The sequence below is a fragment of the Salvelinus fontinalis genome, chromosome 24, assembly GCF_029448725.1.
Source record: "Salvelinus fontinalis isolate EN_2023a chromosome 24, ASM2944872v1, whole genome shotgun sequence".
Lineage (NCBI taxonomy): Eukaryota > Metazoa > Chordata > Actinopteri > Salmoniformes > Salmonidae > Salvelinus > Salvelinus fontinalis.
The window spans coordinates 6,265,536-6,280,904 of NC_074688.1; the positions used below are offsets into that span (position 1 = coordinate 6,265,536).

The 15,369-nt window shown below is 44.8% G+C and overlaps 1 protein-coding gene across 3 annotated transcripts; it reads right to left on the minus strand.

Annotated features, from left to right (window-relative positions):
* Positions 1-11,010: 11,010 nt before the first annotated feature.
* LOC129821842 (gem-associated protein 7-like) lies at positions 11,011-12,448 on the minus strand. 3 transcript variants are annotated; one of them, XM_055879531.1, is made up of 2 exons: positions 12,339-12,448; positions 11,011-12,080 (listed from the first exon to the last, which is right to left on the minus strand). In XM_055879531.1, the coding sequence occupies exon 2, from the start codon at positions 12,059-12,061 to the stop codon at positions 11,675-11,677; it is 387 nt and encodes a 128-aa protein (XP_055735506.1). In that variant the 5' UTR covers positions 12,062-12,080; positions 12,339-12,448; the 3' UTR covers positions 11,011-11,674. The 3 variants fall into 3 exon arrangements, with proteins under 3 accessions (XP_055735506.1, XP_055735508.1, XP_055735507.1); XM_055879533.1 differs by having other exon boundaries at positions 12,343-12,445; XM_055879532.1 differs by having other exon boundaries at positions 12,327-12,441.
* Between the last annotated feature and the right edge of the window lie 2,921 nt (positions 12,449-15,369).

Below are 15,369 nucleotides of genomic sequence, written 5' to 3' on the forward strand. Positions count from 1 at the left end.
TTACACGTCCTGTTAATCCGTCTGGCCCCGCGGCTTTGTGAATGTTGACCTGTTTAAAGGTCTTGCTCACATCGGCTACAGAGAGCGTTATCACACAGTCGTCCGGAACAGCTGGTGCTCTCATGCATGCTTCAGTGTTGCTTGTCTCGAAGCGAGCATAAAATGCATTTAGCTCATCTGGTTGGCTTGCGTCACTGGGAAGCTTGAGGCTGGGTTTCCCTTTGTAGTCCGTAATAGTTTTCAAGCCCTGCCACATCCGACGAGCGTCAGTGCCAGTGTAGTAGGATTCCATCTTAATCCTGTATTGATGCTTTGCCTGTTTGATGTTTCGTCTGAGAGCATAGCGGGATTTCTTATAAGCGTCCAGATTAGTGTCCCGCTCCTTGAAACCGGCAGCTCTAGTCTTTAGCTCGATGCGGATGTTGTCTATAATCCATGGCTTCTGGTTGGGATATGTACGTACGGTCACTGTGGGGACGTCGTCGTCGATGCACTTAATGATGAAGCCGATGACTGAGGTGGTATACTCCTCAATGCCATTGGATGAATCCCGGAACATATTCCAGTCTGTGCTAGCAAAACAGTCCTGTAGCGTATTATCCGCGTCATCTGACCACTTCCGTATTGAGCAAGTCTGCTTTAGTTTTTGCTTGTAAGCAGGAATCAGGAGGATAGAATTATGGTCAGATTTGCCAAATGGAGGGCGAAGGAGAGCTTTGTATGTGTCTCTGTGTGTGGAGTAAAGGTGGTCTAGAGTTTTTTTCCCTCTGGTTGCACATGTGACATGCTGGTAGAAATGAGGTAAAATGGATTTAAGTTTGCCTGCATTAAAGACCCTGGCCATTAAGTGCACCACTTCTGGATTAGTATTTTCTTGTTTGCTTATGGCCTTATACAATTTGTCGAGTGCGGTCTTAGTGCCAGCATCGGTTTGTGGTGGTAAATAGACGGCTACGAATAATATAGATGAGAACTCTCTTGGTAGATAGCGTGGTCTACAGCTTATCATAAGGTACTCTACCTCAGGCGAGCAATACCTCGAGACTTCTTTAATATTAGACATTGTGCACCAGCTGTTATTGACAAATGGACACACACCCCCGCCCCTCGTCATACCAGACGTAGCTTCTCTGCCCTGATGCATGGAAAATCCTGACAGCTCTATATTATCCGTGTCGTCGTTCAGCCACAACTCAGTGAAACATAAGATATTACAGTTTTTAATGTCACGTTGGTTGGATAGTCTTGATCGTATATCATCCATTTTGTTTTCCAATGATTGCACGTTGGCCAATAGAATGGATGGTAGTGGAGGTTTACAAACTCTCCTACGAATTCTCAGAAGGCAGCCCGACCTCTGCCCCCTTTTCTCCATCTTTTCTTCACGCAAATGACGAGGATTTGGGCCCGTTCCTGAGAAAGCAGTAAATCCTTCGCGTCGGACTCGTTAAAGAAAAATCTTTGTCCAGTTCGAGGTGAGTAATCGCTGTTCTGATGTCCAGAAGTAATTTTCGGTCATAAGAGACGGTAGCAGCAACATTATGTACAAAATAAGTAAAAAAAGAAGATACAAACAACGTGAAAAAACAAACAAAATAGCACAGTTGGTTAGGAGCCCGTAAAACGGCAGCCATCCCCTCCGGCGCCATTCTCAGTTAGGAGGGTACGGGGGGGGGGGTGATTATGAGGGAGTGTGGAGGTGCAGAGGAGGTTGGGTGGAGGGTAGAAGGCAGTGGGGGCTAGGATGGAGGAAGATGTCATCTCCTCGTTATCTAGGTTCAGTGTTTACCCAGATTCCAGCTCTAAGATACCATCAGTAAATAAGCGGCCAGGGAGACGTGCTCTGGGACCCCGCCAAAAATGACCCGCCCCCCCTGCAAACACACACACACACACACACACACACACACACACACACACACACACACACACACACACACACACACACACACACACACACACACACACACTATCCGATGCCCAACTATGAGCTCTGAGGGACAGGGGTAGGGGTTATGGGGAGCATTTCTTCTAACACTAAACAGACCAGGCTAAGCAGTACAGAAAGCCTGGATAGGCCTGGATAGAGAAACAGCTGCTCTGAGTGGGATGAACAGAGTAATAGAATCACCACTCACTTAGACATATAAAGGCGTACCACATTAAAACAGTATAACAATGATAGATCATGATCATATCAATTATAAAGACTCAATTATAAAGTGTCTTCCTCATTCTCCTTCCCACTCATCCCTCTCTCTTTCTCCATTCTCTAGTGACAGATTATCAACATCATAATGGCTCTTTCAAAATGACAGTGTAACGCGGTTTGATTCACTTCATATTGACCAAGTGGTTTTGCGTCTGCCCTCTCCTCCCCTCTCTCTTCCCATCTCTCCATCTCAGCCTCCCTCTCTCCATCTCCATCTCTCCCTGCGACAGAGTGATGAGACAGTAGAGAGCAGTCAAGGTTGGGTTCCCCTGGTAATTTCGGAGGGGACGGAAGTAACCGCGGCGTCCCACCCCGGGCCCAGAATGAGCCCACTGATGATTCACCCGCCTGCGTGACGAAGGTTGGCAACCCCAATTTGAGAGAGGGAGGAGGAGGAGAAGGATGATAAGAAGAGTGGGAAGAGGTGGAGGAGGGGACAGCGATACCTAAATCAGTCGCTCGCTAATGGGCAGATATCCTTGTCTTTGAGTAAGTTAAGCCTGATGAGAAGATGGAAAGAGAGAGAGAGAGGCCAGAGGAAGTGAACGAGAAAGACACACGCTACATGACCAAAAGTTTGAGGACACCGGCTCGTCGAACATCTCATTCCAAAATCATGGGCATTAATATGGAGTTGGTCCCCCCTTTGCTGCTATAGCAGCCTCCACTCTTCTGGGAAGGCTTTCCATCAGATGTTGGAACATTGCTGCGGGGACTTGCCTCCATTCAGCCTCAAGAGCATTAGTGAGGTCGGGCACTGATGTTGGGCGATTACACCTGGCTCGCAGTCGGCATTCCAATTCATCCCAAAGGTGTTCAATGGGGTTGAGGTCAAGGCTCTTCCACACTGATCTCAACAAACTATTTCTGTTTGGACCTCGCTTGTGCACAGGGGCATTGTCATGCTGAAACAGGAAAGGGCCTTCCCCAAATTGTTGCCACAAAGTTGGAAGCACAGAATAGTCTAGAATGTCATTGTATGCTGTAGCATTAAGATTTCCCTTCACTGGAACTAAAGGGCCCGAACCATGAAAAACAGCCCCAGACTATTATTCCTCCTCCACCAAACTTTACAGTTGGCACTATGCATTAGGGCAGGTAGCGTTCTCCTTGCATCCCTCAAACCAAGATTTGTACGTCGGACTGCCAGATGGTGAAGCATGATTCATCACTCCACAGAACGTGTTTCCACTGCTCCAGAGTCCAATGGTGGCGAGCTTTACACCGTTCCAGCCGGCGCTTGGTGTAACAGTATAACTTTACGTCGTCCCCTCGCCCCGACACGGGCGCGAACCTGGGACCCTCTGCACACATCAACAACGGTCGCCCACGAAGCACGGTCGTTACCCATCGCTCCACAAAGGCCGCGGCCCTTGCAGAGCAAGGGGCAACACTACTTAAGTCTCAGAGCAAGTGACGTAACTGATTGAAATGCTACTAGCGCGTACCCGCTAACTAGCTAGCCATTTCACATCCGTTACACTCACCCCCCTTTCAACCTCCTCCTTTTCCGCAGCAACCAGTGATCCGGGTCAACAGCATCAATGTAACAGTATAACTTTACGTCGTCCCCTCGCCCCGACAGGGCGCGAACCTGGGACCCTCTGCACACATCAACAACGGTCGCCCACGAAGCACGGTCGTTACCCATCGCTCCACAAAGGCCGCGGCCCTTGCAGAGCAAGGGGCAACACTACTTAAGTCTCAGAGCAAGTGACGTAACTGATTGAAATGCTACTAGCGCGTACCCGCTAACTAGCTAGCCATTTCACATCCGTTACATTGGCATTGCTCATGGTGATTTTAGGATTGTATGCGGCTGCTCGGCCATGGAAACCCATTTCATGAATCTCCCAATGAACAGTTCTTGTGCTGACGTTGCATCCAGAGGCAGTGTGGATCTCAGTAGTAAGTGGTGCAACCGAGGACAGAGGATTTTTACATGCTACGCGCTTCAATGGTCCCGTTCTGTGAGCTACTGTGGTGTACCACTTTGCGGCTGAGCCGTTGTTGCTCCTAGACGTTTCAACTTCACAATAACAGCACTTACAGTTGACCGTGGCAGGTCTAGCAGGGCAGAAATTTGATGAACTGACTTATTGGAAAGGTGTCATTCTATGACAGTGCCACATTGAAAGTCACTGAGCTCTTCAGTAAGGCCATTCTACTGCCAGCATTTGTGTCTATTTTTTATTTATACCTTTATTTAACGAGGCAAGTCAGTTAAGAACAAATTCTTATTTGCAAGGTCAGGCCTAGGAACAGTGGGTTAACTGCCTTGTTCAGGGGCAGAACAACAGATTTTTACCTTGTCAGCTCAGGGATTTGATCTTGCAACCTTTCGGTTACTAGTCCAACGCTCTAACCACTAGGCTACCTGCCGCCCCCATGCTGTCTATGGAGATTGCATGGCTGTGTGCTCGAGTTTATACAGCTGTCAGCAACGGGTGTGGAAATAGCCGAATCCACAAATCTTTAGGGGTGTCCACATACTTTTGTGTGTATATATATTGTAGATTGAGATTGCAGTCTGGTCCGGGGAGGGGGCTGGTGGACGTGAGTATGTGTGTGAGATAAATGATAAGCAATTAGGTCTACCTCCTGAAAATGTGCTTTTGATGATGGGTAAAAAAAAGATGAGTACAGGAAGGAGAGTAGAGGGGAGAATAAGTCTCCTGTAGTGTAGCAGGTACTGGAGGATGAGGGGGCGTTGGAGGGAGGAGGGACTGAGTGTTGGGAACCGTCCTCCCTTCTGTTCTTGTGGGATCGTCTGAAGATCAGTGCAGCGCTCCAGTCACAGACACAGCGTTAATGACCACAGGAAGAAAAAACTTTAAATGTATGTGATTCTGCCCCTGATAGCTTTATGAGACTGCCACTTCTCAGTGCCAGAGCGCTTTCCCTTGTAGATACATGAACAAACATCTCCTTTGCACCTCTGTTAAAATAACCAGATTTAGTCATTTAAGGGAATGCAAGAATGTCTAATGCGTTCTTGCTCATCGGACAGGAATGTTATTCAACATAACAAGATGTTGAAATAAGAGTCCTTGGCATAGCAGGGTCAGGCCTGGGCCCTTGCCCACACCGAGCTCCAACAGGAAACTGCTTCTCAGATATTGCCTGTCTACTTCCTGTTATTGTCTAATTAAAGGATTATTGCAGTGAGATCCTAGCAGCCTGGAATGGTCCGTTAATACTGTTGGACCTGTAGTTCTTTGGCATGGACGTCTGCAATGAGGTTCAGGAGTGGTTGGGAGACCAAGGAAGGTCCCAACTTGACTGGAAATATGAAACATTTTTATTTTCCCTTGGCCTTTGAACATCCTAAAAGCCTGTGTAGCTGATATAAATATGGATGACTCCATTTAACCCGTTTGGAGGGTTGGATGGACCCATTGACATCATGCTTATCCACAAACATACCAAAATGGCAGCTTTGCTTTCCTGCCCTCCTCTGATTGGCTGAGGAATGAACTTCATAGCTTGTGAAGCGATCCAATCATCAGTTGGGAGATCTGTTGGTGGGTCATCAGCATCATAGACAGTCATTAGCAGCATCTTCCTGTGTTTAGCCCTGTGGGAATGGGAGTGGGACAGTTAGGGTTCTCTAGGCTTTGATGTAGATAAAGTGTAGATAACTTTAATCTCGGACTAATTAGTGAACCCCCTTCTTCATGTTTTTCTGTCTAGACAGAGTACATGTGACCCCCTCCCGTCCTTCCCTATTAGGTCACTCAGGAAGCAAAACTATGTTCCCCCACTTTACTATGATGTGTTGGAAAGCAGTCAACCAGCAGCTGATATGCTCAAACCATAGACTGTCTATCAACACGCTCAAACCTAGGGAAGAAAGAAAAGTTGGAATTTTAATTTATGAACATGCTTCATATACATAGCAAACATACTCAGACAACACTAATAGATGAAATATTTCCCGGGAGATGTTCGGTTCAGGAACACATACTTTACACAGATATAGTACTATATAGTATTATATAAATGAGCAGGCTTGAGGCCTCCTGTTATGAGCTAAGTGGGGTTGTTTGGGTTTGGGGCCCAGACGTCTACTTGCCTGGGTCTCTCTGCTGGCATGGTCCCCTGCCTTGGTCTTTATCTCCCTGGCCACTTGAGCCGGGGAAGTGAGCCTGCCACATGAAGCGCCTGGCCCTCACAATCACTGGAGCTCCTCCAACATTCCCTCACAGGCTAGTCAAACAAACCTGGGGCATGCCGCCTGCCCGTGACTCAGTCAGTCCCCCCTCTGTCTGCTCTGCTCTGACTGCCGCACATGAGCACATTCCAGTCAACATCCCCAGCGGCCCAAGGAGCCACCGTCTTAATCTCCTGTATGGAGAAACCAAACAACAACATGTCTGATGGAGGGCGCTGTGACCCAATCACCACTGTGTTTTTCATATTATTCTAATCAAGTGCAGGGCTTTTTCTACAGAGAAACTGTGGTGCTTTCCATCCACATAAAGCACATGTTTTATGTAGCACCTCTTCTCCCCTTGTTTGAGCACAAACAGCTTGCCTCTCTAAATAAAAGAACAAGAGGCCAGAGACTGGAGAGCATGATCCAGGCCCCACAATAGGACTTTGGTCCTTTCAGAGCCAAGATTAACAGTGCATTCGGAAAGTATTCAGATCCCTTTACTTTTTTCAAAATGTTATTATGTTACAGCCTTATTCTAGAATGGCCTCCATCATTCTTAAATGGAAGAAGTTTGGAACCACCGAGACTCTTCCTAGAGCTGGCCGCCCAGCCAAACTCAGCATTTGGGGTAGAACGCCCTTGGTCAGGGAGCTGACCAAGAACCCGATGGTCACTCTAACAGAGCTCCAGACTTCCTCTTTGGAGATGGGAGAACCTCCCAGAAGGACAACCATCTCTGCAGCACTCACCAATCAGGCCTTTATGGTAGAGTGGAAAAACAGAATCCACTCCTCAGTAAAAGGCACATGACAGCCCGCTTGGAGTTTGCCAAAAAACAAGATTCTCTGGTCTGATAAAACCAAGATTGAACTCTTTGGCCTGAATGCCAAGTGTTACGTCTGGAGGAAACCTGGCACCATCCCTACGGGGAAGCATGGTGGTGGCAGCATCATGCTAAGGGATGTTGGGATGTTGTCAGGTCCGAGGGAAAGATGAACAGAGAAAAGTACAGAGAGATCCTTGATGAAAACCTGCTCCAGAGCGTTCAGGACCAGACTGGGGCCAAAGTTTCACTCTCCAACAGGACAATGACCCTAAGCACACAGCCAAGACAATGCAGGAGTGGCTTAGGGACAAGTCTCTGAATGTCCTTGAGTGGCCCAGCCAGAGCCTGGACTTGACCACAATCAAACATCTCTGGAGAGACCTGAAAATAGCTGTGCAGAGACGCTCTTCATCCAACCTGACAGAGCTTGAGAGGATTTGCAGAGAAGAATGGGAGAAACTCCCCAAAAACAGGTGTGCCAAGCTTGTAGCGTCATACCCAAGAAGACTTGAGGCTGTAATCTCTGCCAAATGTGCTTCAACTAAGTACTGAGTAAAGGATCTGGCTTATGTAAATGTGATATTTCAGATGTTTTTTTTTATACATTTGCAAACATTTCTAAAAACCATTTTTGATTTGTTATTATGGGGTATTGCGTGTGTGTAGATTGATGAGGAAAAAATACAATTTAATACATTTTAGAATAAGGCTGTGGATAAAGTCAAGGGGTCTGAATACTTTCCGAATGTACCGTATACCCATGTATCTGCCTCTATATTTTGAAGTGGGGAAAGAGGAAACGGATCCTTTTCCCCTCTCATGGTTGTATCATGTAGGACTAAGACTGTTATACCAACGTGTTTCTTTCCACTACTACACTGATGTTATGTAGGGGAAGGAGCTCCTTTCTGATGAACTCATGGACACTCATTTATTGGTACACAACAGCGTGGCTGTCCTAAAAGCTTTGAAACAGTTACACAGCCCATTGCCAGTAATGGCTACAGGAAGGCGTGGACAAAGAGCTGTGATGGGATGGTGAGTCTGCGGTACTGATGTGTTCCTGAAGCTGCTGAAAGGCTTTCACAAGAACCCAGCAAGGTGAAACCGATCTGTTTCAGGTTCCATTGACTCTTCAATTAGGTGTGTGAATTCCTCATCTGACTGCTGGCTCATTGGTAAAAGACCAAGTCCATATTACGGCAAGAGCAGCTCAAATAAGCAAAGAGAAATGACAGTCCATCATTACTTTAAGACATGAAGGTCTGCCAATCTGGAACATTTAAAGAATTTCTAACGTTTCTTCATGTGCAGTCACAAAAACCATCAAGCGCTATGAGGCAACTGGCTCTCATGAGGACCGCCAAAGGAAAGGAAGGCCCAGAGTTACCTCTGCTGCAGAGGATAAGTTCATTAGACTTACCAGCCATTGCAGCCCAAATAAATGCTTCAGAGTTCAAGTAACAGACACATGTCAAAATCAACTGTTCAGAGGAGAGTGCGTGAATCAGGCCTTCATGGTCAAATTGATGCAAAGAAACCACTACTAAAGGACACCAATAAGAAGAGACTTGCTTGGGCCAAGAAACACGAGCAATGGACATCTGTCGTTTGGTTTGATGAGTCCAAATTTGAGTTTTTGGTTCCAACTGCAGTGTCTTTGTGAGATGCAGAGTAGGTGAACGGATGATCTCCACATGTGTCGTTCTCACCGTGAAGCATGGAGGAGGAGGTGTGATGGTGCTTTGCTGGTGACACTGTCAATGATTTATTTAGAATTCAAGGCACACTTAACCAGCATTGCTACCACAGCCTTCTGCAGCAATACGCCATCCCATCTGATTTGCGCTTAGTGGGTCTATCATTTGTTTTTCAACAGGACATTGACCCAACACACCTCCAGGCTGTGTAAGGGCTATTTGACCAAGAAGGAGAGTGATGGTGCTGCATCATATGACCTGGCCTCCACAATCACCCGACCTCAACCCAATTGAGATGGTTTGGGATGAGTTGGACCGCAGAGTGAAGGAAAAGCAGCCAACATTAGGAAGGAAGGAAAGTTCCACAAATGAACTTTGAAGAAGGCACACCTGTTAATTGAAATGCATTCCAGGTGACTACCTCATGAAGTTGGTTGAGAGAATGCCAAGAGTGTGCAAAGCTGTCATCAAGGCAAAGGGTGGCTATTTGAAGAATATAAAATATATCATTTGTTGAACTTTGAAGAAGATGTTATTTCATAGTTTTGATGTCTTCACTATTATTCTACAATGTAGAAAACAGTAAAAAATAAAGAAGAATCTTTGAATGAGTGGGTGTGTCCAAACTTTTGACTGGTACTGTATCTCTATACACTTTGAGTCCTCAACCTCATGCCTTATGTTAACCAGTAATGAGTAATAATTGTAATTTCTCAACCCCAGCTCTCCTAAACCAAAAACTGAATCCATGAACCCCTTATGAGGCAGTCAGAGGGAAAACACATACATTCCCTAGTAGTAACTGCTCAACAATTTTAATGGAGGAATTTATAGGCAGGGGCAGACTAAGTGGATGTGGCCATGTATTTTTGTAAGTTATCACAGACACTTGACAGGAAGTAAGAGAGGGCCACAAACAGGAAGGAGTGGAATGTGCTTCCTGTTGGATGATGGTGTTAGACAGGGCAGATTCCTTGTACCATCGTGACAGCCCCTCTCCGCTTGTAACACTGGCGCACAGGGATGTTTTTCCACTGGAATCAGGGAGAAGCAGAATCCAGGAAAGAGAAACTCAAGAGGTGATAACATTGAGAAACAGTGTGCCCACTATGCAACAAATGAGGCAGACCACCAGACTCAGTCCACAGCACAAAAATAGGATTATCGTAAAATGACCAATCACACTCTTCTTACTCAAAGGGGACAGTAAACGAACTGTACACACAGCAACTAGCTGACACGTCACTTAGTTGCCGATACACTACTGCAACGAGATTAACGTTCAGACCACTTGTGTTTTTCAGAGCTTGGACGGGACGCACATCAACGAGAGTGCGGGCTGGGAGGGAGTTGAGCACCGCTGCCACTGCCTGGGAATATGAAATTAACATTGGTCGTCCTTGAGGGCTTCCTGATTTAATCACAAGGGCCCTATGACGTCACAGGGTTTTACTCATACTTCCGAGGGGGGCTGGATGGCTATGACTCACCCTCTCATTGATGATGGTCTCCACAAAGCGGTCAGTATCATTCAGGCACAACAGCAGAGGGAGACTGCACTGCACACCGACCGCCTAATGCCATTCCAATAAAAGTATTTATTGGAGAAGCACACAAACACACCTTTTAGGAAGATGAAATATTACTGATGCCTCTTCATAAGGGTGATTTGTGAGGATGACGAACTCTACACTATTGATCACTCATGAGTTCCAACTGACAAATGTGTAAACTAAAAAATCACATTGATCCACACACACAACGTACGCAGAGAGCTTTGACCTTAAACACACAGTTATTTATAGCGCATTAAACAAATGTCTTAAAGACTGGGCAGTCAAAGATCAATTAGGCTAGGTCTACTTTCTCCTCATCAATATTAACTTAGAAAACCAGAGGTTAAAATAGCATCTGGGCTGACTGGCACAATACCGGAACGTAGGCCAACGTGTCAGGGTCCTATCAAAATAAAAAGATTAATTTGAAACTATAGGACAACCAGTGACCACTGAAAGTTAATATTCCATTCAGTGAAAGGAATACGACAACGTCGATAATACCAACACCATCTACAACATATGGCCCACTTAAATCAACACATTGTGAAATTCAATGCAAGTGACAAAATGTTTATTCAAAGTAGAACAAAACAAAGATTAAGTGCATATGCCTGTTGACAATGTCATAGGCTTCAGTGGTAAACAAACGTATCTCAGCAACAGATCTTATCAGAAGGAACAAGACAAGAACCACATTGTCCTATACGCAAGGAATAATGCCAAGATTTTCAGGTTTCCAGACAATTAAATCCAAATTCCACCTGCAGACATGTTTCCTAGTCTCTTCCTATTGAAATGGACTGGACAGCCGAGAACTGCTGAGTGTCAGAGCCCCATGACATGCCTGTTGCATGCCTGTTGCATGCCTGTTGCAAAGACAGTGCTGACATCTCCCTCCAGTGGAGGTACATTGAATTGGAAACTATGAAACATCAAGTCACAGACTGTATATCAGTGTTGTCAATACCTGGCTGGCCACATAAAAAAAATAACATATGGCAATGGCAAGTCTCCCTCATACTCAAAGTAACAGAATAATACATGGAAACAGCTTTCTACATATTCGGCCAGACAGAACACCCTGTGTAGCAATGGAACAGTTATCAGACTCCCCCAAAACACCCTGTATGTGAAACAAAATCATATTAAAAATAACAGTTCAAATCAGATTTCTTGGATATCTGTTCAAAAACATCACAAATTGGTGAACAGCACTGTTCAGAGATCAAAGGAGTATGAAATGACATCCTGACACCTGAGCAGAGCTTCTTTCTGCACCCCAATGGGGGTATGTAGTTCCAAAATTTGGAAATTGAGCACGTCAATGTCCGAAGCTCCAAACTTTGCCTCAACCTCGACTCTCTCGTACATGTGGAATTGCACCTGCTTGTTGGTCATGGCTATGAGCGTTCTCAGAAAGCTTTCTCTCAAAGCCGACCGTGCCCGCTGCTCTTCTCTAATTTGGACTGAGTCAGTCCCTGTTTCAGTCGAAGCTGAAATAGTAGTTGGACACAGCGCGATGAAACGGGGTGAGTTCGGGTCGAATCCGCGGCCATTCGGAGCAGGTCCTCTCGGGAGGCGAAGCACAGATACGTGCGGTCTCATTTCGACTTTTTGTCACTCTCTGAAATTACAAAGTAGGACATAGATGTTGGCATGGTGTGCACAAAAAGTTAGACGAAATTGCAACGAGAATCATAACGACACAAGTTAGCTACTGTAGCTAGCTCTGACATAGTTGTCTGTGTTGTCACATTCGCTAACTAGCCAGCATGCTGTCTAATAAGAGTATGAGTACAATGCTGTAGAGCAAAACAAGCTAACATTAGCTAGTTTATGTTCATAGCTAGCAAAGGGAAGTCACTCGTACTTAAATATTTACCGACTCAGAGTAAGAAGATTATATTTGAAGTTGGCCAAGGAGTACGTTTTATGAGTGCCGTTTGAGTTGGTACGCGTACATTTTGTTGTCCCTCTGACAAATGTGACCGGAAAATGTCATGTATTTTTTGGTTCCGCAAGAGGCCACTCGACACAATCTTTGACACTGATGCCGCCTAGCGAATAAATAAGGGAGCACTCAAAGGTTGATGTGCACTGTACACCAAGGTGTTAGACAGGCTGTGACTGTAGTTAGGCTGCTGGGGCAATGTGAAGCATTTAGCCATCCTGTTTACTGTAGTGTTTGTATAAAAAAATTATTCCTCTTCCTACTTTATTGATTGATCAATGAGCTTGCTCCACTGAGAAATCATGAATCAAATTGAAATAATGTGAATTTCAGGTGACAATAAAAATGAAGATACATTTGAATGTAAAGAATTGCACCCTCAAATAACTTTTTTGTCTTTTATGGCCTCACCCGTCTGAACGGTCGGCTGTGAGTGCCCTCACCCATACACTTAAGCTGATTCTTAAGTTCTGACCCTCTACTACAGGATGTCTGGTAAGAAGAGGCGGATGTGCTTACTGTCTCCGTTCATACACACACAGTGCCAAACAAACCAAATATTCCTACATTCCTATGTCAAACCATAGGGTCAGATATACTGTATTGTACTGCTCAATAACTGCATTCAAGATTTTTCAATGTCCATTTTGTTACTTCTTTTAACATTGTTTTCCCGATTTTTTTTTAAAATCTAATGTTTTTTTTCTTCATCATTTTTTACAATGCAACCAATATATTCACTATGTCAGCAATGTTAACTTACATGGCATTATCCAGTAACCACATACACATTTAATACACATCTTAGTTTTCCACTAGTATTCCACTAAATGATAGAAGATAGAAATGAACGTTCGACCAATGACAGCTGACAGTATTTGCTCTGACATCTTCTTCAGTTGTCTGGGATGTACGCCATGTGATCTTCTTTGCCATATGCCTTTTTCAACAGCTTTTCTCTTTCTTTCTCCCTCTGTTTCTTTTCGTTATAGTTCCTTGTCACCTCGTCCAGGTGGGCTTTCACCCTCTCCTTTTTCTTCTTCACTTCTTCCTTACTCTCTGCTTTTCTAGCTCTGAGCAGCTCTTTCACATTGTTCTTCTCCAACATCTCCCTTTCTTTCCTCTTCTTCTTCTCTAGCTTTGCCCTGACTCTCTGGGAACTGTTTGTTTCATATGTTAGACATTGATTTGAGATATTATTATTAATCATTCTCTAGCATGCAGTCAACTTAATCTGATGAATCGGCTAGTATAACCCCTAGGAGGTGATTTATGAACTCCCTGAACTGTGACTGGTTAAATGGAGTACTGTACCTTAATGCTTTGTTCATCCTCTCCACCATATCTCTCTTCTCTATTGCCCATCTGTCTTTCTCCCATTTGCATTTTCTCAGTTTCTCTACTCGTTCTCTCCCGCTACTCTTCCTTTTCCATCTCCCATCCCTTCTTCTCTTGTCCATGCAGGCAAAGAATCCTCATCTTTTCTCTTTCCAGAATCTGTATCACTCTCTCTGTCTCTTTCAGCTCAATCATCCACTCCTCTGCTGCCTGTGTGATCCTTCTATTAATCTCCTACTTCTCCTTCATCCATCTTTCCCCCTGTTGATCCCAGATTCTTTGTAGGCCAGCCTTGGCCTTGGCCCATCTCCCCCTGTCCTCCTTCCAGCCTACTAAGGTCTGATTCATATCCTGGTCTGCTTTGGCCAAATATGTCTTCAAACCATTTCTTATGAGGTTCCATCCATTCCTCTCTCACACTCTCCTTCTCCACCCTTTCATTCCCAGCTAACAATCTCTTGTTCTCCACTGTCACCTTTGTCATCTTGACTTCTAGATTTTCTTTGTCTGCCTCTAAGCTTTCTCTCTGTTTCTTCAACATTTCTCTCTTCCTTTCATTCTCAGCTAACAGCTTAGTACTCTCCACTGTCACCTCTCCTATCTCGGCCAAGTTCAGTATGTTCTGCACCTTCAGCTTTGCCATCTTGAGCTCCATCTTCATTCTGTCTGACACTACGCTTTAGCTTTTGTCATTCTTTTGTTCCTCCTTCACCTTGTTGCCTTTCTCAATCTCTTCATATTCAATCGTCTCTTTCTCCATCTCACTGATTCCTCTCTGCATCAATATATATATGGAAATATCTATTCCTAATATTATCTCAGCATATGAGGCTGCATGGACGTTTAGACTTTCCTACATGTATCTTACGCCTACAACGTCTTACAACGTCTTGCAGCGTTTTTAGAATCATTATTTAGCCTACCTTGTCACAGGCGTAACAACATGTAAATTGACTGGTCTGGTTAGGTTCACCAAGTGTCCAGTAGAGGGCACAGCTACTCCAGGAATCCACTGAAGTCTATACAGTAGAAGACACTAAATCAATCAATCAATCAATTTTATTTTATATAGCCCTTCGTACATCAGATAATATCTCGAAGTGCTGTACAGAAACCCAGCCTAAATATGACCTTGCTTTCCTGTCAGTTCTGTAATGCATGCTATTGACTGACTGGCCTAGCCTATATAGACATTAAGATCAACAATTGAGCCGTCTTTATTGTCAAGGAGGTGTTATTAGCTGGGCTAGTGTATATCAACGCCATTTTTGGACATGATAGCCTAACATTGGTTTAAATTGCTATTTAAACCAATGTTAGGCTTTCATATCCAAAAATGGTGTTGATATAGGCAAGCCTAGCCTACTATAGGTTGAACTGAAAATTGCAGACATTCACATCAGATAGTGTCCTCCTTGGTATAACCGATGAGCATAGGCACCCAGGCCCACCCACTGGGGGGCCAGGCCCTGCCAGGGCCACCCTATCAGATTGAGCAAAAGCCAAAAAGGTATACATTATTATTCAAAAAATACTCCTCAATTCTTCAGGACAGGTTTTTTGAGTCACTCAGACGAAAACACAGGCTATAGGATAGGCCTAATACAGAAATATTAGTCACTAC